The sequence below is a fragment of the Leptidea sinapis genome, chromosome 40 (assembly GCF_905404315.1).
Source record: "Leptidea sinapis chromosome 40, ilLepSina1.1, whole genome shotgun sequence".
In the NCBI taxonomy this organism is placed as follows: domain Eukaryota; kingdom Metazoa; phylum Arthropoda; class Insecta; order Lepidoptera; family Pieridae; genus Leptidea; species Leptidea sinapis.
The window spans coordinates 6,944,874-6,969,894 of NC_066304.1; the positions used below are offsets into that span (position 1 = coordinate 6,944,874).

The 25,021-nt window shown below is 35.1% G+C and overlaps 2 protein-coding genes across 8 annotated transcripts in view; both read right to left on the reverse strand.

The window, feature by feature from the left end:
- The window catches only part of LOC126976256 (uncharacterized), a 162,259-nt gene extending 156,906 nt beyond the window's left edge, over positions 1 to 5,353 (reverse strand). For all 4 annotated transcript variants that reach the window (XR_007731874.1, XM_050824494.1, XM_050824493.1 and 1 more), the window contains exon 1: positions 5,211 to 5,353. The gene's annotated coding sequence lies outside the window, so the exon portion shown is untranslated. The remainder of the gene's footprint in view (positions 1 to 5,210) is intronic.
- Positions 5,354 to 17,240: 11,887 nt separating this feature from the next.
- The window catches only part of LOC126976267 (uncharacterized MFS-type transporter C09D4.1), a 79,958-nt gene continuing 72,177 nt past the window's right edge, over positions 17,241 to 25,021 (reverse strand). For all 4 annotated transcript variants that reach the window (XM_050824527.1, XM_050824526.1, XM_050824528.1 and 1 more), the window contains 2 exons: positions 24,384 to 24,489; positions 17,241 to 23,349 (listed from right to left, as the gene is read on the reverse strand). In XM_050824527.1, the coding sequence (XP_050680484.1) occupies positions 23,188 to 23,349; positions 24,384 to 24,489 (268 nt within the window). In that variant the 3' untranslated portion in view covers positions 17,241 to 23,187. The remainder of the gene's footprint in view (positions 23,350 to 24,383; positions 24,490 to 25,021) is intronic.

Here is a 25,021-nt window from a genome sequence, read left to right on the forward strand (position 1 = left end):
ATCTTAAAGCTGAGACCACGAATGCATGATATGCCATTAGCGCTGTTTTTTCACCTATTGTTTTTGATACGCGTTTGAGGACAAATACATGTTGGTTAATTTTTTTGCTAATTTTGTCAACATGTGACTTGAAGGACAAGTTGCTGTCTAAAGAAATACCAAGAAAATTGACAAGTTGTGCTTCTTTAATATTCTCATTATGATAATTAACATTAATATCTTTTCCTTTCCCATTCTTATTATAATACTGCATATACATTGTTTTTTTTATATTTACAGTCAGGTTATTTTCAGTAAGCCATTCAATTGTGTCCTTTATTGTTTTATTAATTTCTATATCATATGTCAATTCATTGTTACATTTAATTACAATAGAGATGTCATCAGCAAAAAGAGTACAGTTATTAGTAGTAATGCTAGGTAAGTCGTTTATGTAGATTATGAATAGAAGTGGACCCAATATACTTCCTTGTGGTACACCTTTTGTTTTAAGTCTAAGTTCTGATCGATAAGGTATTACTTCTTGTTTATTATTTAATTTAGCAATTTCAACGTATTGAGTACGGTTTGAAAGATAACTTTTAAGCCAGTCATTTGCTAGACCTCGAATACCATATTGAGCGCATTTATCTAATAGTTTTTCATGACAAACATTGTCAAAAGCTTTGCTCATATCAAAAAATACTGATGTTACTGGAATTTTTGTATCCATGCATTCCGATATTTCTTTTATTAGCGAAAAACACGCTAAAGTTGTTGATTTTCCTTTTTGGAAACCATTTTGTTCCTCCAAAATGATATTATGTTTAGTTAAAAAAGATGTTAATCGCTTGTGCAGTATCTTTTCAAAAATTTTTGAGATAACAGGAATGAGTGTGATTGGTCGATAGTTGTTAATATCCTTTTTATCACCCGCTTTGAGTAAAGGTATTACTTTTGCCTTTTTTAAATTTGATGGGAAAGTACCTTCTTCAAAAGATAGATTTATTAAGTAGGCTAGGACTGGAGCTAGTTCCTTTGCACATTCCTTTATTACCTTTGTTGCTATTTCATCGCAGCCCGTGGAATTTGAATTATTAAGTGACTTAATAACGGTTATTATCTCCATTTCATCAGTTGGCATTAAGAAAATATTTGAATTGTTATGTTTTAATTTATATGTAGGTTTTTTATTTTTTACATTTTGACTTTGACTTTGTGTGACTGTATTTATAAAATAATTATTAAAAATAGTAGCAATCTGAGTTGGATTATTTATAATTTTATTTTCATATTTAATTTCATCGATACTTCCTACATTAGAGTTAGTTTTATTTTTAATCACATTCCACGACGCTTTGCATTTATTTTTCGAGTAAAGTATATATTTGTTGTTGCTACTTCTCTGAGCTAGGTCTATACACTTGTTGAGAATCTTTGAATAATTATTAAATTTGTTTTTGTTGGCAGGTATTTTATTCTTATAATATTGATACCTTAATTTTCTTTTTGTTGCACATGATTTTTTTATACCTCTGGACAACCATTTTATTTTTGAATTTGAAACATTAATTTTATACTTAAGAAGAGGAAAACATAATTTATAAAATATGATTAATGTATTGTAAAATTCATCAAAAGATTCGTCCAATTTCTGGGCATCATACACGTCTATCCAGTTAAGACTTTTTATACAGTCCTTAAATTTGTTTATGTTTTGATTACATAAATCTCTTTTGAAAATTAACTTATACGACGGTGTTGAATTATTTATTTTTGTCGGTACTACTAAGAATTGTGCTGTGTCATGATCCGATAGGCCTAACTGACGAATCTCCCCTGTGGCATTTTCTATATTACTAACAAAGAGGTCAATACAGGATTTTTGCCGAGTCGGTTCATTAATATGTTTAAAAAAATTATAATTTCGCAATAAATTTGTAAACTCCAGATTCGTAGTTATTTCTTGTAGTTATTTCTAGTGTTTAAATTATGATTGTCGCTTATTTTACTGTATAAATTAAATTGTTCATGTACGTGCAGTGCTATAAATATATTGGCCGTAAGTAATGTATATGTATACATCTTATGTCTCAAGGTGATGAGCGCAGTTGTAGTGCCGCTCAGAATTTTTGGGGTTTTTCATGAATCCTGAGCGGCACTGCATTGTAATGGGCAGGGCGTATCAAATACCATCAGCTGAACGTCCTGCTCGTCTCGTCTCTTATTTTTTTAACTGTCTCACTAGCCAGTAATCTCACTGGCTGCGACGCCCTGCAAACCAAAACACAATAATGGTTGCGTGTAGTGTTACTGGTTCACGGTAGAGTATGCTAGCTATGCACTATGCACCACACCACACGCCATAGTGTGGTGCCCATATGCCCGGCATCTTGTTTATAAAAGCCTCCCACAGGTTCAAAATTTCAAATGATATCGGCTTAACATTTTTTTAAGGGTCATACTCACTCCATATTTGTCGAACTATTAGTTTTTCTGCGGTCGAAATGGCTGTTTCTATTCTTATACAGGAATATTCGATATTGACTTGATATTTCACTTTATAACTTTAACTTTGCCAAGGAATACGATGGTGCAACACATTCTATATTAAACGTTACTGTTAACGTGAAATTTGATTAAACTTTAACTATAACAGCTAATGTAATTTAATTAACTGATTCATAATATAAAGGTTTACCAACCAAAGGCATTGCTTGAGTGGTAATGATCTTATATCATTTTTGTCATCGTTAATTTAAAAAGACGTATTGCATGGTACTGTTTCAATTAAGGTGCTCCTTGACTATTGTTAATAAAACACGTTGAAAATACATGATAAATGTTAATAATACTGACACACTTTTACACAAATTATCTTGCCGCAAATTAGGCACTGCCTGTGGCTATGGGTTGCAAGACAACTATATATTTATTACGAATATACTTAATTAAACTTATATATATAAATACATATAAACATCCATAACTCTGAAACAAACATACATATTCATCAGATAAATGTTTGCATCTACCGGGACCTCTATCCCGGGTTCGAATCCCGGCTTAATAGGTAAGGTCGCTAACCACTAGGCTTTGTACGTCATCAAATCGTAAATATTGCCCAAATAAATATTCTAAATTGATAATTGATTTGAATTGAATTTTTTTTTTCAAATAACAACCGAATTCATGGCATCAAAATAAAACGTATCACACCAGCCTCTTCAAAATACAAATATTTGGACAATGTTAAACAGCAGTACCTGAGCAACCGAGCTCCACTCTGTCTGAAAACTCGGAAAACCATGTTTTCTCGAATCCTAACGTCCAATTCCGTTTACATAATAATAATAATAATAATAAATAATGAATTATTTGTTTAAATGTTTTATATAGAATGTGGCTCGTTTAGATATTTTATATAAGAGGACGCAATCTTGCAAAAGGCTCACATGATAAGAAGTGTTGAGGTAGACATCCGCAAATCCAGGAGCCAAGAAATGCGTTCCCAGCCTTTAATTCATGAGTACTTATGCTTAAGTTTTGAAAGTCCCTAAGTCGTATCGGTTCGGGAAAATGTAAAATTAAAACTTAACTCTGTAATGTTTTTTTAATAGCTGTGTTAAAATTGCACACGTCCTCATTTATGTATTACTTATGTTTACAGAGTGTATGTACAATTATATTTATTTTCATTATGAATAATAAATCTTTATTTTAGATAACTAGTTTTTAAAGGGAGCATAGATAATTAGTTGATCACCAGCCTTGATCATCTTTTTTAATGGAATAGGAGGACAAACGAGCGTACGGGTCGCAGTTACCTGGTGTTAAGTTATCACCGTCGCCCACATTCTCTTGCAACATCAGAGGAATCACAAGAGCGTTGCCGGCCTATAAGGAAGGTGTACACGCTTTTCTTGAAGGTACCCATATCGTATCGTCCCGGAAACACCGCACAAGGAAGCTCATTCCACAGCTTTATAGTACGTGGAAGAAAGCTCCTTGAAAACCGCACTGTGGAAGACCGCCACACATCCAGATGTTGGGGATGATATCCTAATTTGTGGCGTGTCATGCGAAGGTGGAATTCGGCGGCAGGAATCAGGTTAAACAGCTCTTCGGAACACTCCCCGTAATAAATGCGGTAGAAGACACACAATGAAGCGACGTCTCTACGCAACGCCAAGTGATCCAGCCGTTCACAGAGCACTGGGTCCCCGACAATTCGAGCTGCTCTGCGTTGCATGCGGTTAAATAGATCGAGCTGATACTGGGGTGCGCCAGACCAGAGATGACAGCAATACTCCATGTGTGGCCGGACCTGCGCTGTGTAGAGCGCTAGAATATGGGCCGGCTTGAAGTATTGCCGTGCTCTATTGAGGACGCCCAGCTTCTTCGAAGCCAATTTGGCTTTGCCCTCCAGATGGCCACAGAATTGGCAGTCGCTCATCAATCTTTGCTTTTTAGTCACATTTTCTGTATAGTGAAGTAAAGTTACACCAAATTTAAAACTTTCGGTCTGTATCTTACCTTTGTCACTACAGAATTATATGACAGGGAGAAGTTTATTAATAAAACATTTATGTTTAACTCGTAGATGACATTCACGACAAGACATAAAGTCAATAAGTTGAATTATACAGATTCATGATAATTATCAATGAAAACCTAAGAACACTTGAGACATAAAGTAATAGATACTTTTTTACACGCAAATAAGTTAAAAATTATTAATTAAATAGGTACTTACATAGTTCGAAATTCTTTTTCTTATTATATTATATTTGAATATTTACCCAACGTTTTATGTATTTATCGCATAGAAATTATATTTAAAGGACTTCAGACTAATTATTTAAGTTATTAAAGCTAGTAAAAATCTATAACAATGTCGAATCAAAATCAATCCATTACTTAAGGAATTGCGATGCTAAAGAGAGACAAAGTGAGAGACACATCAAACTCTTAACACCCTTCTTTTTTTCATCGGGGCACGGACACAAGGAAGAAAAATTCTCCCGAAAACGTGCAGCAACATGAAGTATGAATCCTTAAGTCCCTTAAGTTGTCTACAAACTGTTTATTATATGTATGTTTGTATGTATATTACATAATAAACGACAACATTAGCGAATGATGAAGTGTAAACGCCACCTGTTTGGTTTTTATGCGCATCTCATATTCAGTACTAAAACAATTTCACTAATTAACAAAAAATTTCTTACCAAAAATGCACTAGGTCAAACAAATCGTACACAATCACTGTAATATAATAGCACACGCGGAACTGTCAGTTAAGTTAGAGTAATATGAGTTAAATTAGTATAATCTCGTGGAAGAAAGTAGACGCGGGCGCACGGTGCGATGCGCAAGCGCAGATGACGAGTGAACTCTTATCACAAGACTCCGCGTTAGGGTGACCATGTATCATGTAAGTATGTTGTATTAACATTATCAATTGATTTTATAGGAAGATTTGTACAATATTGTATATTTTTATTGAAAAGAGCGCAAAAAAATAATGCTGGGAGAGTTTCTTGCGCCGCTTCTTCTCTTTCAGAGCGCCATTTGTTTTAGTATCTAGTAGTTATTAGAAATGACATCAAAAAGAATTCTAAAGGAATCAATTTTGAGAAAATAAATGCCTTTTATGCCAGGCTGTGTTGTTTTAAGTAATCACTGCTGCCTGTGTGTTCTGTGCATTGATCATCATATTCGACTATAACAATTACATGAGCTTAACTACGTTACGGTAGATGACTTTGAGATATCCTAATAGCTTAAAAAAGATTCAGCCGAGTATCGTAAATTTGCTCCTAAGTATTGAAGAGTTCCGTTACTTTGTCATGGATTCCATAATCAGAACCCAACCAAACTCTCACCAAACCACTTTTGAAGTATATCCTTTCCAATAAAAACAGAATCATCGAAATCGGTTGGTGCGATATTGAGTTATTCGTAAATTTGTCGTCCACATATGAATAGCAAATTTAAGACTTTTATGGTTTTCTCATAGATGCCATTGATGCCATTGATGCCTTTCAAATAAAAAATTTAAGAATTATCAAAATTGGTTCACCCAGTCGAAAGTTTTGAGGTAACATATATATAAAAAAAGAACATACCGACAAATTGAAAAAATGATCCTTTTTTGAAGTCGATTAAACACAAACCGTTCCCGGTCTATAGGTATCATAATATATGTGATATGACTAGGGTATCATATATACAACCCGTATATTATAGTAAACTGACGAATACAAACCCTGTACTTAACGTTTAATGAAAAATTAAATAAATTATAACCCGTACAATTTATGTGGATGTGTTTTAGTGACTTGTAAATCATAATCTCTATATTTTTTATGAAAATAAGGGACGAAACGAGCAGAACGTTCAGTAGATGGTAATGGATACGCCTTGCCCATCACAATGTAGTACCGCTCAGGACTTGAAAAACATAAAAGTTCTGAGCGGCAACACAATTGCGCTCGTCACCTTGAGACATAAGATGTTTCACTAGCACTACCCTTCAGATCAAAACACAGTGACGCTTACACATTACTGCAAAAATAGGCGCCACGGCACCCCGCTCCACGCTCAACGTGGACTTTTGCAATATCAGGGGAATTCACTCCAATTTAAACGCCGTCCACCACCACCTTGTGACGGCGTAGCCGGCCTTATGGAGACGCAGATATCTCGTCCTAGCGGGTACAAAATTGAGCACAATTTTTTGCCTCATGCCGTGGTATGTGTGTACGTTAGGGAGGATATCTGCTGTCGCCGTCTCGGCAATTTTGAGGGTAGGGACCTGTCTACTCTCTGGCTCCGCGTAGATTTAGAGGACCGCGTCCGGATCTATGCGTGTGTCTACAGGTCCCATAGTGGTAACGCAGAAACCGATCATCTCATGGGCTGCGTTCAAGCGGCTTGGGTGATTTCAACGGGCATAATGCCGAATGGCTTGGATCACGCACCACAGACTACGCAGGGCGATCTATGCATAATTTTGCATTGGCGTATGGTCCAATTGGTTGAGTTGCCAACGCGGATCCCGGATGTGGCTATCCACTAATATCCGCTAATAGATCTTCTGCTGACTACACATCCCGATGGTTATCAGATCTTTGTCGACGCCCCTCTCGGAACGCCCGACCATTGCCTGGTCTGTAGTGTAGTGCCTATCCGACGCCAACGTCGCAGACCACCAGTGACCCGCCACGTTTGGCGCTACAAGTCAGCAGATTGGGATAGGATGCGTTCCATTTTTGTATCCTACCTTGCCTGGGGCAAGGTTTGTTTCCCTTCTGACGATCCTAGTGCCTGCACCATTGCAGTAGCCGATGTGATACTACAATACCAAGTTCTGTAGTACCGACCGGTGGCAGATCACAGCCCTGGTTCGATGCGTCAGTTAAAGCAGCATCTGACTGCAAAAAACAGGCGTATCGAACTTGGGTTGCGGCGCTGGGAACAAAGGATCCGAACTGCAAAGTTCTTAAGAGGAAATATAACCGTGCCTCCAAATTTTTTAAGCGGCAAATCGCCCGTGCGAAATCGAAGCACGTCGTCAAAATCGGCGAGCAGCTTTCCAGTTACCCGACCGGAACACGCAAGTTCTGGTCGTTGTCGAAAGCTGCTCTTGGTAACTTCAACCAGCCGTCCCTGCCGCCGTTGCACATGAGAAACAACACCCTGGCCCATACGGCAAAAGAGAAAGCTGATCTCCTTTGCGCTCTTTTTGCCTCCAACTCGACTCTTGACGACAAAGGAAAAACACCGCCGACCATCCCGCGGTGTCAGAGCTCTATGCTTGAAGTACAGTTCAGACAGAAAACTGTTAGGCGAGCTCTGTTTTCGTTGGACGTCAGGAAGTCGAGCGGGCCTGATGGCATTTCTCCAATCGTGCTTAGAACGTGTGCCCCTGAGTTGACGCCGGTGCTAACGCGTTTATTCCGGCACTCTTATTCCAAAGGCATAGTCCCTGACTCATGGAAGTCAGCCCTTGTTCATCCGATCCAAAAAAAGGAGACAGTTCGGATCCGGCAAACTACAGGCCTATTGCTATTACCTCCCTGCTCTTCAAAATCATGGAGAGATTAATCAGCCGCCAGCTCTTGGTATATCTAGAGGTTCACCAGTTGATCAACGACCGACAGTACGGCTTTCACCATGGTCGGTCGGCAGGAGATCTTCTAGTATACCTAACACATATATGGGCGGCGGCTATTGAAAGCAAGGGGGAAGGCCTGGCAGTTAGCCTGGATGTAGCGAAGGCCTTTGATCGTGTATGGCACAAGGCGCTCCTCTATAAACTTGGGCTTCCCGAGAGTTTGTGCAAGTGGACCTCCAGCTTCCTCACTGGGCGCGGCATATAGGTCGTTGTCGACGGATATTGCTCGAACCCGAAGCCCGTGAATGCTGGAGTGCCCCAAGACTGTGTGCTATCTCCCACGCTGTTTCTTCTGCATATCAATGATATGTTGGACACCTCCAACATACATTGCTATGCAGACGACAGCACTGGTGATGCCGTATACACGGGCCATGCAGGTCTCTTGTCGGCAGGTCGCGGGAACTCGTCGACCAGTGCCGGGAGAAACTTGTGTCTTCTATCGAGTCCTCTCTCGAGAAGGTCGCGGAATAGGGTAAATTGAACCTTGTCGAATTCAAACCCCAGAAGACTCAAGTTTGCGCGTTTACCACTTAAAAAACCCCATTTGTCGTATCACCGCTCTTCGACAACACTTCCCTTAAAGCCTCGTCTAGTATCGGAATACTGGGTCTCGAAATCTCGAGTGATAATTTCGTGGCCATCTGGAGGGCAAAGCCAAATTGGCTTCGAAAAAGCTGGGCGTCATCAATAGAGCACGGAATTACTTCAAGCCGGCCCACATTCTAGCGCTCTACAAAGCGCAGGTCCGGCCACACATGGAGTATTACTGTCATCTCTGGTCTGGCGCACCCCAGTATCAGCTCCATCCATTTGACCGCGTGCAACGCAGAGCAGCTCAAATTGTCGGGGACCCAGTGCTCTGCGAACGGCTGAATCACTTGGCGTTGCGTAGAGACGTCGCTTCATTGTGTGTCTTCTACCGCATTTATCACGGGGAGTGTTCCGAAGAGCTGTTTAACCTGATTCCCGCCGCCGAATTCCACCTTCGCACGACTCGCCACAAGTTAAGATATCATCCCCACCATCTGGATGTGTGGCGGTCCTCCACAGTGCGGTTTTCAAGGAGCTTTCTTCCGCGTACTACAACGCTGTGGAATGAGCTTCCTTGTGCGGTGTTTCCGGGACGATACAACATGGGTACCTTCAAAAAAAGCGCGTACACCTTCCTTAAAGGCCGGCAACGCTCTTGTGATTCCTCTGGTGTTGCAAGAGAATGTGGGCGGCGGTGATCACTTAACACCAGGTGACCCGTACGCTTGTTTGTTTTCCTATTCCATAAAAAAAAGAAGATATATACATATTGGGCTGTTCTGACACTATAGACGGGATGGTAGAAGACTCCTATGAGAGAAGTAAGAAATTACCACCCTCTCAGTTCTCGCACTAAGAAGGCCAATATTGTGATTTTCAATGGTTTCCCAAAATACTTTTTTAGAAACTTTTACTAAAACAGACGTTGGTCATTTTTCTATTTTTTTTAACAGTAACTTAGGCGCGATATCTGAATCTGGATTTTTGCAGCTTACTAAGTGTTTAAGAAATATGTACATTCGAATATTTCTCAAATTATAGTGTCATTAGTTACGTTCTCGTAAAATGAATGAAGGCATAATAACATGCCGGGTGGCGGCTGCAAGGTGCATGTCATTACTGTGTCTACTTGTCTATGGCTATTTCACTCGTGACTTCAGCATACAGTTAACCTCGTGTACAGTATTTATATCCAATCAATAATAATTAATATTAATTTAACATTACAAAATTATCTTTAAAAGTTTTAGGTTCAATACCCATCTGGAAATAAATGGTATACAGAAAATTTAGTACAAAATATTTCGCAAGCCGTATCACCATAAAATTGTTTTTTCTCTACAAAAATACACAGAGAACAGACCTTTCGTATTAGTATTCACCGTTTTACTGCTAAAAAATTAAATGTTGTACTCAATATAATATAATATATGTTGTCCGAAAACTTTCTAAGAATAATACTTACAAGTCTAGACATCCCCCACCCTAAAGGCCGGCAATGCATCTCCTACACCTGTTGTTGCAGATGTTCATGAGCGGATGCCTCACCACTCTCATCCCGAGAGCCGCTTGCCCGTTTGCGTGCTTTTATATTAAATAGTAGATTGTTAACCGAGGGTCGAAAGAATCAATTCCCGAGGTATTTAGACGCCCGAGCGCAGCGAGGTCGGCTATAGTCCGAGTAGGAATTGATACTTTTACCCGAGTTAAACACTCTACTTTTCATTTCGAATATAAGGAAAATAAAACTAGTTGTTTATCTAAGCACAGATTAGAATCCCGCCAATTTATGTCGACTTTTTAAATTTCAAATATGGAACTTACCGCGTAATTGTTGCGGTTTATTCCGCTCAAAGAAGTTTGCGCTAAGTTCATACTGGCTGTTTAGAAAGCCACATGGCCGCAGCAATTTTTTAAAATTTGCTCTTTTTTCATAAAACTCTTCACAGCAGTTCTATTTTTAAAGTTCATTCCGGCCCTTAGGTGGGAAGTAATTTCTATGAGTTTTTCCCTCTCTATGGAGTGAAGCAGCATTTTCCACCCAATAATCAGATCAAAACAACACTTCTTTACGTGTATGAGTAATGAAAAATATATGTTCCAGGTTTCTTGATGTTATAAACTACCTAACCGTCACCGCCTAATTTGCATTTAATCAGTGTGCATTACAGCTTAAACATTATTCTTTGCTGTTCCCTTGGTGTGACCTTACATAACAATCTTTTAATTTCCTTGAAGTTGTCTGTGTAGGCTTTCCTCAGTAAATTATTATTAAACCAATTATTATCCTTACTAGATAACTTTGCAATAACATACAATATTTATCACCATGATATTATGTTGCTTCGCTCCAGGGGCTCGGGGACCCTTCAGACTTAGGCTTGTCAGCCTATAAAGCGTACTTAGACCTTGCTCAAACTTTACTTACGTAAGACTGGCGATTGTGATAAAACGTGAACTTGGCTATAAAATGGGCTGTCTTAGCTCAGGATAATTGCAGCTATCAAATGACTATAAGAACGAAATCAAATATTATGCTAAGCTTAAACTTAGCTAAGTTTCGCGTAAGTAAAGTCTGAGTACGTTCTATAGGTTACCTTACAGACCCTTCGCGCTTAAAGGTCAGCAGGTAGGCCATTTGACCCTTTGACCCCTCTTATATTAAATGACTAGCTGACCCAATAAACGTTGTATTGCCATATAGAGTAATAAAAAAATCATTAACATTTTTGGCGTATAAAAATAGTTGATGACCGATTCTCAGACCTACCTAATATATCGTACATTAAATTTATCGTACTACAATAAACATTATATTCGATTGCCACCTTCAACTTTATTGCGTATCTGTGGATGGAATAGAATAATATTAAAATCGCGATACAAAAATAGGTGTAGATCGTAGACGGGTGACACTTTGGAGTTGTATGTATATTTTGATGCTGAATCATAATAAAGTAAAAATAAAAAAATGTAAAAAAAAATATATATTTAAGGGTGGGTGGACCCTTATCATTGATATGAAAAATAGATTTTGACCGATTTTCAGACCTACCCGATATACACCTAAATTTTCAAACAAATTAGTTTAGCCGTTTCGGATTAGTTTGTTAATAAACACCGGGACACGAGAATTTTATATAATATAAGAAAATAACAAGAGATACCTTCATATAAGTGAACTGTGTGTGTGAAGTGCAGCTGTGGATTGTGCTCAAATAGTAATCACATAATACCGTCGCGGACTGTATGTTGAGTATTTTAATAGGAATATTTTTAAATATTTTATTTCAGTCACACATTTAAATTTTCCATCAACTTATAAAAGTTCGCTCAACTAGCTAATTAAAACTGCATTTGTTCCCTTTACATAAAAAATAAGTATAATTTCTTAAGTTAGCATAGTTCATAATATATGTTTATAATATGATCAGAATACCTGATTCGAACAACTAACAGGTTTTAGCATAATATATCGCTTACACTACTTTCATTACTATAATGACGTAAAGCATATATTAGCAGACATTTAATTTGCTATTTCACTGTTTAGGCAGCCAATAATTATATGAATTTTAAAAAGAGTCAAGAAGTCAGAGAAAGTCTCTTTCTTTTAGTGCTTCGTCACTATTTCCTAAAACTTAGGACTTTTCATGCCTACCTTGGAGATTTTCTGACTTATCAATCTTACTGCTACTTTTACTTTTCTTTTTGCTTAATATCTGTTTTTTTTTATGAAAATAAGGGACGAGATGAGCAGGACGTTCTGCTGATGGTAATTGATACGCCTTTTACAGTGCAATGCCGTTCAGGATTCTTGAAAAACCCAAGAATTCTGAGCAGCACTACAATTGCGCTCGTCACCTTAAGACGTAAGATGTTAAGTCTCATTTGCCCAGTAATTTTACTAGCTACGGCGCCCTTCAGGCCGAAACACAGTAATGTTTACACATTACTGCTTCATGGCAGAAATAGGCGCCGTCGTGGATCCAATAATCTAGCCGGCATCCTGTGCATAGGATCCTCCCACTGCCTGCTCTCGTTTCTATTTTTTAACAGAATCAAGATAAAATTCTTATTTCTGATACTTTTTAAGCTTTTTAAGCTTTTTAGGATTACTAATATAATATTGAAATGTTCCATTTTCAGAATTCGCCTACATTTTTTGGACACAGCAGAGTAGCAATATTCTCATAAAAAGGTTAAAAATGGTTTGCCTCGTTTTTCCGGCAAAAATACAAGTCCTATGGAAAATTAAAGTATGAATTAAATAATAGGTATCTATATATATTCGTCAGTACAGCATTCGGACATAATTTATAATAGCCACCTTTAGTAGTACTTATATTTTTTTTTGTCATCGAAATACTCGGAACATTATTGTGTTTTTAGTTGGCTTCGAACATTATTTTCTTCGATTAAGTCGTATTTTTACTATCCATGGAGCAGTAGCTATGGGATTCGAAGGTAATCTAAAAATGCCCCCAATTAAATGTACGTAAATGATTGACAATTGCAATATCGCGCTTAAGGCGACACTAAATGCCGGCGACCTTGAGCGATATGAGTCCACGGCTCTTATAAAACAAAGCCAATATTTTCAAAATTCTTGCGTCGAAAGTTTAACATTTTAACAGGCGCAAACTGTTTAATTGCTTACAATCCTCATTATTGATTACTAATCTGAATAGATGTACCTACATAAAAAAGTAAAATCTATAAGAACAACTTTTTTGATAGTAGCATACTAAACAAGTGCATGATGCCGAGAAAAAACTTGTTTAACTGCAAAGAAAATTGGTTGTTCATAATAGCTCTGGAGTGCTAACTTTGACCAACAATAAGCATTAGCAACCTACAAGTAAGACTTAAGGGTATGTGTAACAGGATAAAGTAGTGTTCATAGCTCCAAATGCTATATGTTCACCATAAAACTTGTCTAAAAACACCTTGTTTGCGTGTTTTCTGTTTACTGTTCCCTTCGCCTTAATACTTACACCATCATGTTGCGTCGTACATATAGCCTCCTATCAATATCTACCAATAAACATAGATAAATATCACATATTTTTGCTGCTATGAAATAATATGTATGAATTCTCTATAAAATACCTTTTGATGGGCTAATATTTTCCAAACATTTACCGCAGTAATGTATGTTTTTTTCACGCTGTGACAAAGGAGAGATTCAACGTACAAAAAGCCAACCGATATTTTTGAAAAAGCTGAGATTTTGACGTGAAAATTTTCGATTGAAAATTTAGGGTTCTTTTTCGATATTTATGTCGCAATAAGGTGTAAAATAAATATTTCAAATCAAAAAAATTACAATGTATTTGGTTTAGAAAAAGGTAACTTTTCACCTTTTCACATTTCGTGGAAATTTTTTTAGACAATTATTAAACTTGTTCCAGACAACTTGTTTACAGACAATTATTAAACTTGTTTCAACTACTATCGAATGACTTTCTGTACACTTATTTTCCTTTTTTTTTTTAAAGTGAAACTTTTATTACATCGTTTTCGTCTGTGTGTTGCATGTCGCGTGACGGTCGGGCTGCGCCTATAGTTCTCTGGATGCAATTGCGTTCGGGTGGAGGAGTAAGTACGAACCCCACACACTTGATAAAGGTTTTTTTTATATTTTATGATAATATAAAACATGATATATAAGTTTGTTTTTTTTTCTATGCTGATATTAATACATACGTTATTTTGTGAAAAAAAGTTTGACTTGCATCGTGGTTTCATAAAACCACACAATTGCTTTTTTTTGTAAAAAGTAAGGTTATCTGGCAGATAAAGACCCGTCTCTTCGAAATCCATGACAATAAATAACGCTTTAATTAAAAAAAAAAGCTTTGTCATTGTGTTATGAGCGCTTTCTACCGAAGAGATAGAAAGTACATAATATCTAGGCACATAAAGCGAATCTTCTAGAATTGTGATAATGTGATAATCATAATATTATGGTGTTAATAAGACCATAAATTTGTTTTGCCTACTACTCGGCCAGATCGAATTAAGGAGTCTTTTATTACGCGATGTAGGTACAATCCTTTTATAACATGGTCCCAGAAATTGTTTAAAAAAACATGTGTTACGATTGATAATATGATTCGAAAGAATTGGATGGATGTGTGGCGGTCCTCCACAGTGCGGTTTTCAAAGAGCTTTCTTCCTCGTACTACAAAGCTGTGGAATGAGCTTCCTTGTGCGGTGTTTCCGTGTTACATAGCCCCACGCATACACTTACACTAATACAAGCCGATCGGCCGTCATTATGAGATTTGCCATCGTCTGGGACAGATCAGTTTGCGTCGTAATAAAATATTTTTAAAATGCCGTCTTGCGTTGTGAAAAAGTGTAAAAACAATACTATAAAAGTATTTGTGGATATATGATTATTTAAGGGAGAAAAAATTGTATAACTGGTATCCCCCGTAACTGCACACACACTAGCACATAGGTGCTTCACTTGCTAATATCACGGCGCGGAGTCCTTATTTTTTTACTAGTCCGTGTTTTAGACTATATTATTAATTGGCACCTAATGTTTAAATTAATCATCACTCAACACGAAATGTGACAGTGACATAATACTTGGCATGAGTTAAAATACAAAGAGGATGTAACTTCTATGTAATAAGAGGTGGGACTGCCTAAGTAAAAATTGCAATTTAGTTTAGTATGAAAGTTGCAGACATTTGATATAAATTTGAAATAGTAGTAATTACAATATGGCGATTGGCGACTAAGTATAATCCGGCTAAGTTAAAAAGCGAACAGTTGCTTAAAACATAGTGGATTTCGGCTATCTCCGTTTTTACAAGATTATAGCCGTCACCTGTCATTCTATCTATGACTGCACATTTCATACAATCTTCTGGATCGTTTTTTTTTAGAGTGTTTCGCTGGGCTGTTTAGTTACAATAAAATGCATTTGAAAATGACATCCCTTCACAAAAAATTAAATTTCTTTACAATGTTTTAAAGTAAATGAAACCCATGTAGTAATTATAATAAAATGAGCATGGCAATACAAGGCCAGAAGTATAAGCAAAGATAATTTACGTATATTACTCACAGAATGTTAGAAGCGACAGTCACGAATGTCCTCAAAAGAAACCATTAAATACATACATTTTGTTATGTGAAAATTGACCAATTTACAATAATGATTGATATTTTGCGTAGTTTTATTTACAATTAGAATAGCTTTTGTAAAGATAGCAGTTATTTTTAACCGACTTCAAAAAGGAGGAGGTCCTCATCTCGATTGGTATTTTTTTTATGTATGTACACCGATTACTCGGAGATTTATGATCCGATTTACGTAATTCTTCTTTAGTTCGATGCGGAATAGATGCGATTTGGTCCCATAAAAATTTATGATATTCATGAACATTTTTTATGAAAATTTTTGTCTACGTTGATGTTTTAATTGTTTTTTGTGTACGTGTTGTGTAATTATTATTATTAACTGACACTAAGAAGTAAAAAATAAAAAAAAACTACATTTAAAAAAACCGACTTCAAATCTGAAAGTATCAAATAACTAAAAATTTAATTTAATAAACCTCTTATGCAAACCTTTACCTTTAATATTAAAAAAATACTATTATTTGTATGTGCTACATATTTTTTTAAAAGGAGTTTTTTTAAATATTCGTATAGAAAGGAACAATGAAGGATTACTATCAACATAAAAGTAGTTTGTTGATAGATTTTGGCTGAATTCTACAGTGAATGTAACTGCTTTCTGATATATTTAGTAATAGTACGACTAACAGTGTTCGTCCAGGATAGTACTGCTATACCTACCTAATTCAGTGGCAGTTAGCAGTATTTGTACTGTTCTGATCTGGTTGGAAGGCCTTGGGTGCCAAACAATAACAGGGGTATGAGACATTCCATCTTGGATCCATTAGGGGTAGAAGTAGTGCCATGTGATCAGAGTCGTACCTTTCGCATAGCGCTACGCCTTGAGTCGCTTTGTGATGGCTTAGTACGCTGTTTTGGGCAGATTACACGGCCTAGTATAGTAGTATCACCGAAACACCTTCCGCTGGTCCCGTTTGTAAAAAAAAACATTGGCTTAACCTGAAATTCCTTCCAAGAAAACGCGTTGTTCAATACAAACTTTACATCCCCTTTTTACCCCTTGGTGCACGCCTACGTAAGTATTATAGTGCAAAATGGTTCTAGATCCAGCAGTTTCAGCTGTGTGTTGATCGATCAGTCAGTCAGTGTCTGCTTTTATATAATAATATAGCTCTTACCCGCGGCTTCGCTCGCGCACGTTTCTTGGAACTTCTTTAACTTTTCTTTATAGGTACATAATTAAAATATCTACATAGTCGGACGTAAGCTTTTAAACGGAATATAAAGTTTCATATTTTACATCCCTTATGAATTTTGAAAAATCCTTACTTAGTGGATGCGTAAGGCGTAAGAGGAATACGTGTGTGAAATTATGTATGTATTATGATAAATTTTATCAGAATAAATATTATGAAGACGTATTTAAATAAAAACAAGCAAGTCATCCATATTATTTAATTCAAATATTATACTTACATAAAAAATGATAAAATTCATTACATTAACTTAATATTATAATACTTAATTACTTATCAACAATTAGGTTTTATGGTCATCCTTCGAACCAGTGACTCACTAAATAATAAATATCATTTGTTACAAAATTTCCATAATACTGGTTGTAATCACTATTATTATAAGTATATTTTATAATTAGATAAAAACGTAAGAACTATCTTCGATCAAATAAATATATATGTTTCACAATGTACAAGGAAAGTTAGGAATAGGTTACATGCGATCTATTTATCGAATAGAGCCATCGTTTGCGATTCACAATGTCTAAATAATGTTAACCAGCATATAACACACAGTACATACAACTAATATCTGTTCAACCCTGTTAATTGTATGCCAGGACATTGTCTTTAGTTGTCGCTTTTTGAAATATAAACAATTTTGTTATTTACTTACTGAACGGTTAAACCGATGGAGGCGCGGGTTCGAATCTCGCATCGTCCACGTTGTCAAATTATTACTGAATTAAGGGCTAAAGTAACACTGAATCACAAGCCTTGCTAGGTTTATAGAACCTAATTAATGTGTTACTTAGACCCAGTGGCGTAGCGTGCCTTGGCGGGGCTCTGTATAAAATTTGCTTGGTGATGAGTAAAGATTTCTCTCAAAATAAAAAAAAAAATTGTTTGCACAAAATTAAAATATTATTTTCGGCTATCAGCAAATTTTTTTATCAATTTTGTCATTTATCATAAATGTTCTAAGATCATCTGTTTTTATGAACACGATCTAATGGCCCTAGTTAGTACATCTCTACTTCTAATAAGTGTTTCCAGTTTTGTAATACGTTAATAAAATAGGCAACTATTCCAGGATACTTCATCATCAGCCGGAAGACGTCCACTGCTGGACAAAGGTCTTCCCCAAAGATTACCACGACGACCGGTCCTGCGCTGCCCTCATCCAACGTATTCCGGCGATCTTGACCAGATCGTCGGTCCATCTTGTGGGGGACCTACCAACACTGCGTCTTCCGGTACGTGGTCCAGGATACTTACTACCTATCTAAATTATTAGCCCTTGAGAGCCCACTGTGTTACGGTACTTCTTTTCTATGCAATGGAACATTTTAACATATTTGGATTACTTATATATATTACTATCTGATATTAAAAATCGACAGAACTATACGATTTATACGCAAATATTACCATTCGCGTCTAACATACAAATTATAATTTGGCGCAATTTATCACACAATAGCTTATAAGCACTAAAGTATTCGATGAAAGACATTTCGTTTTCAAACTCATACTCTCCGCGACAACTAAACAACCACATTATATTTGTATGTATATGGTTTCAACACACTATAAATATCCATTATTACTCATTGTCTACAAGAGATCGCGACCAATACTGTAAATATACATTTTATTGAGATTTTTATCATATCTGCGATGTTTAAAGCATCTATGACAAAACTCCCAGATGCAACAAAACGTTGTAAGATTCATAAACAATATAACTTTATATTTCATTGTCTGGTTAAAGTATAATTGTACATCGTCGTCATGTTACAATTGACTATTGCAATGATTCTGCAGAAGGTTAGAAGACCTTTTTTTAAGGACTATCAAATATTTACTCACTTGATAATTACCTACTTACTTTGGCAAGGCAAGATATTTTCATTTATACAATGGAAATTGATATTCAAACCTACAGTTATCGCGCGAGTTAAATGCAGTCTGGCCGGGGTATAGAGCGAAAAGCTCTACCCCCGCTAATAATCAACAATAATAATTTACTAATTATTTTATTAATTTTTTCATCATTTTAACCTAGTGTTAAATAGTAAACTTGAAGCGTTGTGTAAATTTATCGACACATTCATGATTATCGTCATCAATTGTAATACGGTCACAACACTATCACATTCAAGAACTCTGCACTCAACTCGCGCGTTATGTAGTTATGAATCAAATGAAGAGTTATAATGGGTATTATACCTTAAAATATTTGAGACCATTTCGTTTTTAGTAGTAAATACTTAGATTTATAGACTAATACTGATATTAGAAGGTATAATTTAAAATTTATCAGCTTGGATTGAACAAAGATTTAATCACGGTAATATAATTGATTTGTTGCCAAAAATATATCTTAGTTATTATATACGCACATGATCCTAAATTCACTATAGTTGCCTTTGTCCAAATAAATTTAATAATATTTCGAATTTAATATCATTAGCTTCCGGCATATAAAATGAGAGAATGTTACCTAAATATTACGCAATACTTACTAATAACAATAAAATTTATTTATATACGTAAATCCTGTTATCTACTTTTTCATGATAATTACTACAACTTTGCTTCAAAGTAAACTAATTAATAATTTGAACCAAAAGTAATGAAAAACACCTTACAGTTGCCCACCTTCCTTTACAACAGATAAGCAGATATTTATCTATTAGCATTAATAACTATCTTTAATAAATAATGTAAATATTATCTAGGCATTAAATGTCCCGAACATTTATAAAATTATAGGCCCGTATCAATCTTAAGCATTTGTCCTAAGATATTCAAAAAAAAATTGTCCAATTTAATTTTAGATCTTTCTTAGACAATAAAACTAAGACTGATTGCTTTACACAGATTTTTCTAGTGCTTTCGATAAAGTAAACCATGTAATACTTCTATCAAAATTAAAATTCTATTGGAATTATGGTAATCTATTAAATTTAATACAATCTTATTTAAAAGACAGAAGGCAGACGATTATCTCAAATGGTAATATTTCTTATACCTTTTTTCCTACATCAGGCGTTCCCCAGGCCTCACATCTTGGTCCTGTACTTTTTAACGCTTTTATTAATCTAATTTAACAATAATTAATGTTCTATGTTCGGAGATGACTTAAAAATTTATAAAGAAATTAATTCACAGATTGAAATAAGACTTCTTCAAACTGACCTGGATAATAAAACTGGTGTAATGTAAACAAATGATACTTAATCCAATAAAATGTGTTCAAATCAAGATCACTAGAAATAGAACTGAGACTGCATCATTTTACATCATTAATGATGTTCCTTTGTAACAGGCATCATTAGTTCGTGATTTTGGTACATTTTTCGACAAAAAACTAAATTTTATTCACCTATAATATACACTATGTTAAAAAAACCCTGTACGATAATTGATATGAAGTTGAATGCGGAGACACCACTAAAAATAAAATAATATATCCAAACCCCTTAGATTAAATGCTACGATAAAGAGAACATTTCATGTTAGATGTTTCAAAAATCTTGAGAGCCCCTGACTTATTTATTTTATCAGTAAACTAAGGCCCGCGCCTCGGTCTAATAGCTAGCATCAGCAGCGCGGTGCGGCGGCTCAAACGAATATGGCGGGCGACGTTTATTATACAAAACTTTCGTTTTTGCCGCGCGCGCGCCCTTGGCATGAATTAATGGAATGGGTGTGTGGGCGGGGAAAAATAAAAATGGCCGCAGGCAGAGGTTTGCAAACTCTTATACTTGGGTACATTTATAATCTTTTTTCTTATTTTTTTTAATGTGCTTATTTTATGAAGATCAATATTATTTGTTCGTTTGTTTGTTATTATTATTTGTTCTCACTACTTGATACCAATATAAGATATAGTACAGGATTTTTTTAACATCCTGTATGTATAATATACTGTTCGCACACGCGCAACTGATAGCACTGCGATGTCCGCTAAATAGGGACCTTGTTGAGACCTTACTTTAGATTGTGACGCCTACATTATATTACAAAATAGGTACCTACTTAGAACAAAACACATTTCATAAAATTGAAATTCATAAAACATTTCGAATATATTTGACTTCGTCATATCGGTATTTGTTTAAAATATCATTACAAAATACGGTTTTCAAAATGTAAAATTTCATGCACGAATACGCACATCTCCGAAAGTTACCTTAATTAATATAATTATTTATTCATCGGAAATCTTTATAGAATGTTTTGTTTTGTTTATAATAGATGAGGTAATATTATATTTTTTAAAAATGTTTTAAAACACAATAATTTGTCTATTGGGTACTCTTAATGAAAACATTCTGTTTTAAAGACTGGTCAGTTTCTTTTTTTATTATGTTCTTTTAATGTCTAACCCTTTCTTGTTGTTTAATATTCAGAGAATCAAATGAAACAGGTACTAGTTTGAAATGATTTGAATTATCGCTTATTTGTTTGATATTTACCTATAGTTTTGTGCCTATTTTATCCAGAAGGATTAGGGTCCCAGCACATATTGTGATAAGCCGAGCAAACTTGATATTTCATTGCACAAAACTTGCGATGCTCTTTTTGTACACAGTACTTTGATTACACTGTTATATTTATGCATAATTGTATCCCTTGTAAAACAAATTCATTGTAAGATTTCTCAAAAGTTCAATATTAGGCCCAAATCAAAATATTACGAAACGTCAATAGAATTTACAAAGTTACGTTACAAAATATTTGAGAATTGTAGAATTATTATAAAATAATATTACTTAATATTATTTATTTATACTATGACGTTATAAGCTACACTATACAAGATTCAAAATCTATTAACACTAATTCCGTATTCCGTAGACACTGTATTTATTGTCATCGATAATATTCGTATCACCCGTCAATACAATACTATAATTCATTAATATATATTAAATAATTTATTTGAAAAAATACAATAAATAATTTTCATTAATTTGTGTTTTAACAGTATGTTTGTGCCGACATTCTCTATCTAAATTAGGTAATATAGAATGTTAGGGATGGGAACCACTCATCGATATACTCCTCGCAATTCTACGCTACGAATATTACATAGTAATACTGTATAAAATATTAATAGTTATGTTTACCATTCCATCAAGATAACGGCACAAATTTATAGATATTTGCTAAGATGTGTTATGTAGCATCTTTCATTATTATTTATTTTACTTTAGCACGACTTGCAAACTCGCGTTTTACTACAATACTAAATAGTTTTAAGGGTAAGTGTATACAATTTTATTTAAAAAAAAAATCCAGTTAAGGTTAAGATGTTATACATGAATAAAGGTTTAAGGGAATAAGACAGCCTGGGATAAGATAATCATTATAAAGTAGAAATAACTTAAGACATCGTTACAATGTCATCTTTCTCTTACAATAATTATTTTTCACTCTCAGAGCGCCATTTTATGCTCCCGAAACGGTACTTCTGTTAATACTGACATCAAAGATACAGAAGGAATCCATTTTGAGAAAATAAATGGCTTTTCTAGCAAATACAAGACAGTTTATTGATAACTATTTATATAGCCACGCATTCAGACTATGGTGAGCTGACCTACTTTTTTTTATGAAAATAAAGGACGAGAGGAGCAGGGCGTTCAGCTGATGGTAATTGATACGCTCTACCCATTACAATGCAGTGCCGCTCAAGATTCTTGAAAAACCCAAAAATTCTGAACGGCATAACAATTGCGCTCGTACCTTGAGACATTAGATGTTAAGTCTCATTTGCCCAGTAATTTCACTAGCTACGGCGCCCATTACTGCTTCACGGCAGAAATAGGCTCCGTTGTGGTACCCATAATCAAGCCGGCATTCTGTACAAAGGAGCCTCCAACTTGTGAAAAAATACTGCTAACCTACTCCTAAGTTACGTCAATCAGCGAGAATTGAAGTGCAGGAGTCAAGTCAATGAGCTCTTCAGAATAGAGACAAAGTACAGCATATTCTTTTCTAATGCTTTTAAACAAAATTCCGAATACTGAATCTACAGTGGTAGGTATATTGTTCCTTACTTCCTTGTAGATATCTCGTTGTGTAGTTTGTATTGGATAAATATTAACATTATTTATTCCTATTCCTACTGTTGTTTTAGGCCTTGTTCTGTGCAGCTTGGCGTCGCAAGTCGGGACGAATAGCAGCCGTGATGGCGGTTCCGAGGACGAGTATAGCGCAGAGAGTCAGGTTAGCCCATCGATCTCCGACTTCCTTCAGCATCCATTCAAATAGAAGTGTCAATACTATACCGAACACCTGAGAAAGCGTACGTTTTAGTAAATATTATAACTTTTAAAAATAAAATTAGAGAGTTTTTATCGACGAAGAAATATTATTCATTTAAAGAGTATTTAACAGCCATGAATCTACAGTTAGTACCTACATACATTTATAGACATAGGTAATATTAATTTTTACTTTTGACATTCCAATAATATTTCAATGGATAGTAGGTAAGTACTCGAATATTTGAGTGATGCTCTTTTACGGAATAATCTTGTTTATATCTTGTTGTTTACGTTTCACTATAAACTTAGAATAAGGATTATTAAAATATTCATTTTGCATTCCTACCCGGCAGATTGTAAGCACCTATACTTATAATTTGACACCAATGTACCCACTCGATCTATGCAAATAAATGACTTGATTTGATTTGATTTTAATAACACAAAGAAACTTGTACTTTGTATTCAGTATTATTTATGTTAGGTTGAACAATATATTCGATATCATTCTAAATATTTAAATAAGTTTAAGAAAAACTTCATAATAAAACTCCTGAATTTTTTTTATTAGCAAGAATGATCATTGGCAAATTTGTTAGTAATAATGTCGTAGAACATATAACATTAAAAGAAATTTGATAGATTTCTAAGCTGTATAATGATTTATTTATTGTCTACGTAAAAGTTTTCGTGAAACATGATTCACATACATATTACAGCTTCATATAGCAGCGTTGTGATGCAACAACTGTACTCATAAATCTTTTAGGGTTTTCTATTATTTATTTAATTTTTTAATTAACTTAGCTTGTCAAGGACATCGAAAACTTCTTTGTTTCCGAAAAGTTTTCTTTCATACGCTTCATTGCTTAGTAAATGAAGCTTTAAGTGTTGATTATTTTACTTGACTTCTTCTCATGAAGTTACGCTTTTCCGATGTAGTTTTAAATGGTCGTAAGTATAACTTTGACATTCAGAAGTGTTATTTTCGTACAAGCTTTTTGATTTGATTTGATATACCTACTTAATATGTAAATAAATAATATATTAAAACACACACACCTGTACACATGCGTTCAGTATTCCAGAAGTGGTTCCTTCTGGTTCTGGATAAGTCACTTCTGATGCGAACTCGAAACCGACCGGTAGGTAGCCCGCCATGAAGAAACTGAAATACAAAGCATTTAATGACTGTCATCAAAATATCTAAACACGTAATTGAATCATAATATATTTAAATCGTAAGAAAGTAAAAAAAAAAAGTAACCTTTCAAACAATATCGAATCCAAAAAGTACTTTATACAATTTTTGTCTGTTCGACCGTTTGTCGGTACGTAATATCTCCTTGTATTGAATATATTTAATTCAAATTTTGCATTAAATCTATTCTATTATTTAGCATTACAAAGAGATCGGGACAACAAATAGGTAACATATTATTACGATAAATTTAGATTTCGTCGTAGGCAGCAGCTACGAATATAATAAGACTTAATTGCAATTTTTATATCCGTAATTCATTATGATTTTCTTAACAGCTTGTCCTTCGACATAGGCAACCTCCAAAAACTTCCATGTTTCTATCTCCGCCATTATCATATATTCTGGACCAGCCACTGTTTTAAGGTATTCTCTTTGTCGCCCTTTGCTTCTTTTGAATTCTCGTGGATACCATTCAGTTTTATTTTTTGTCCTTTTT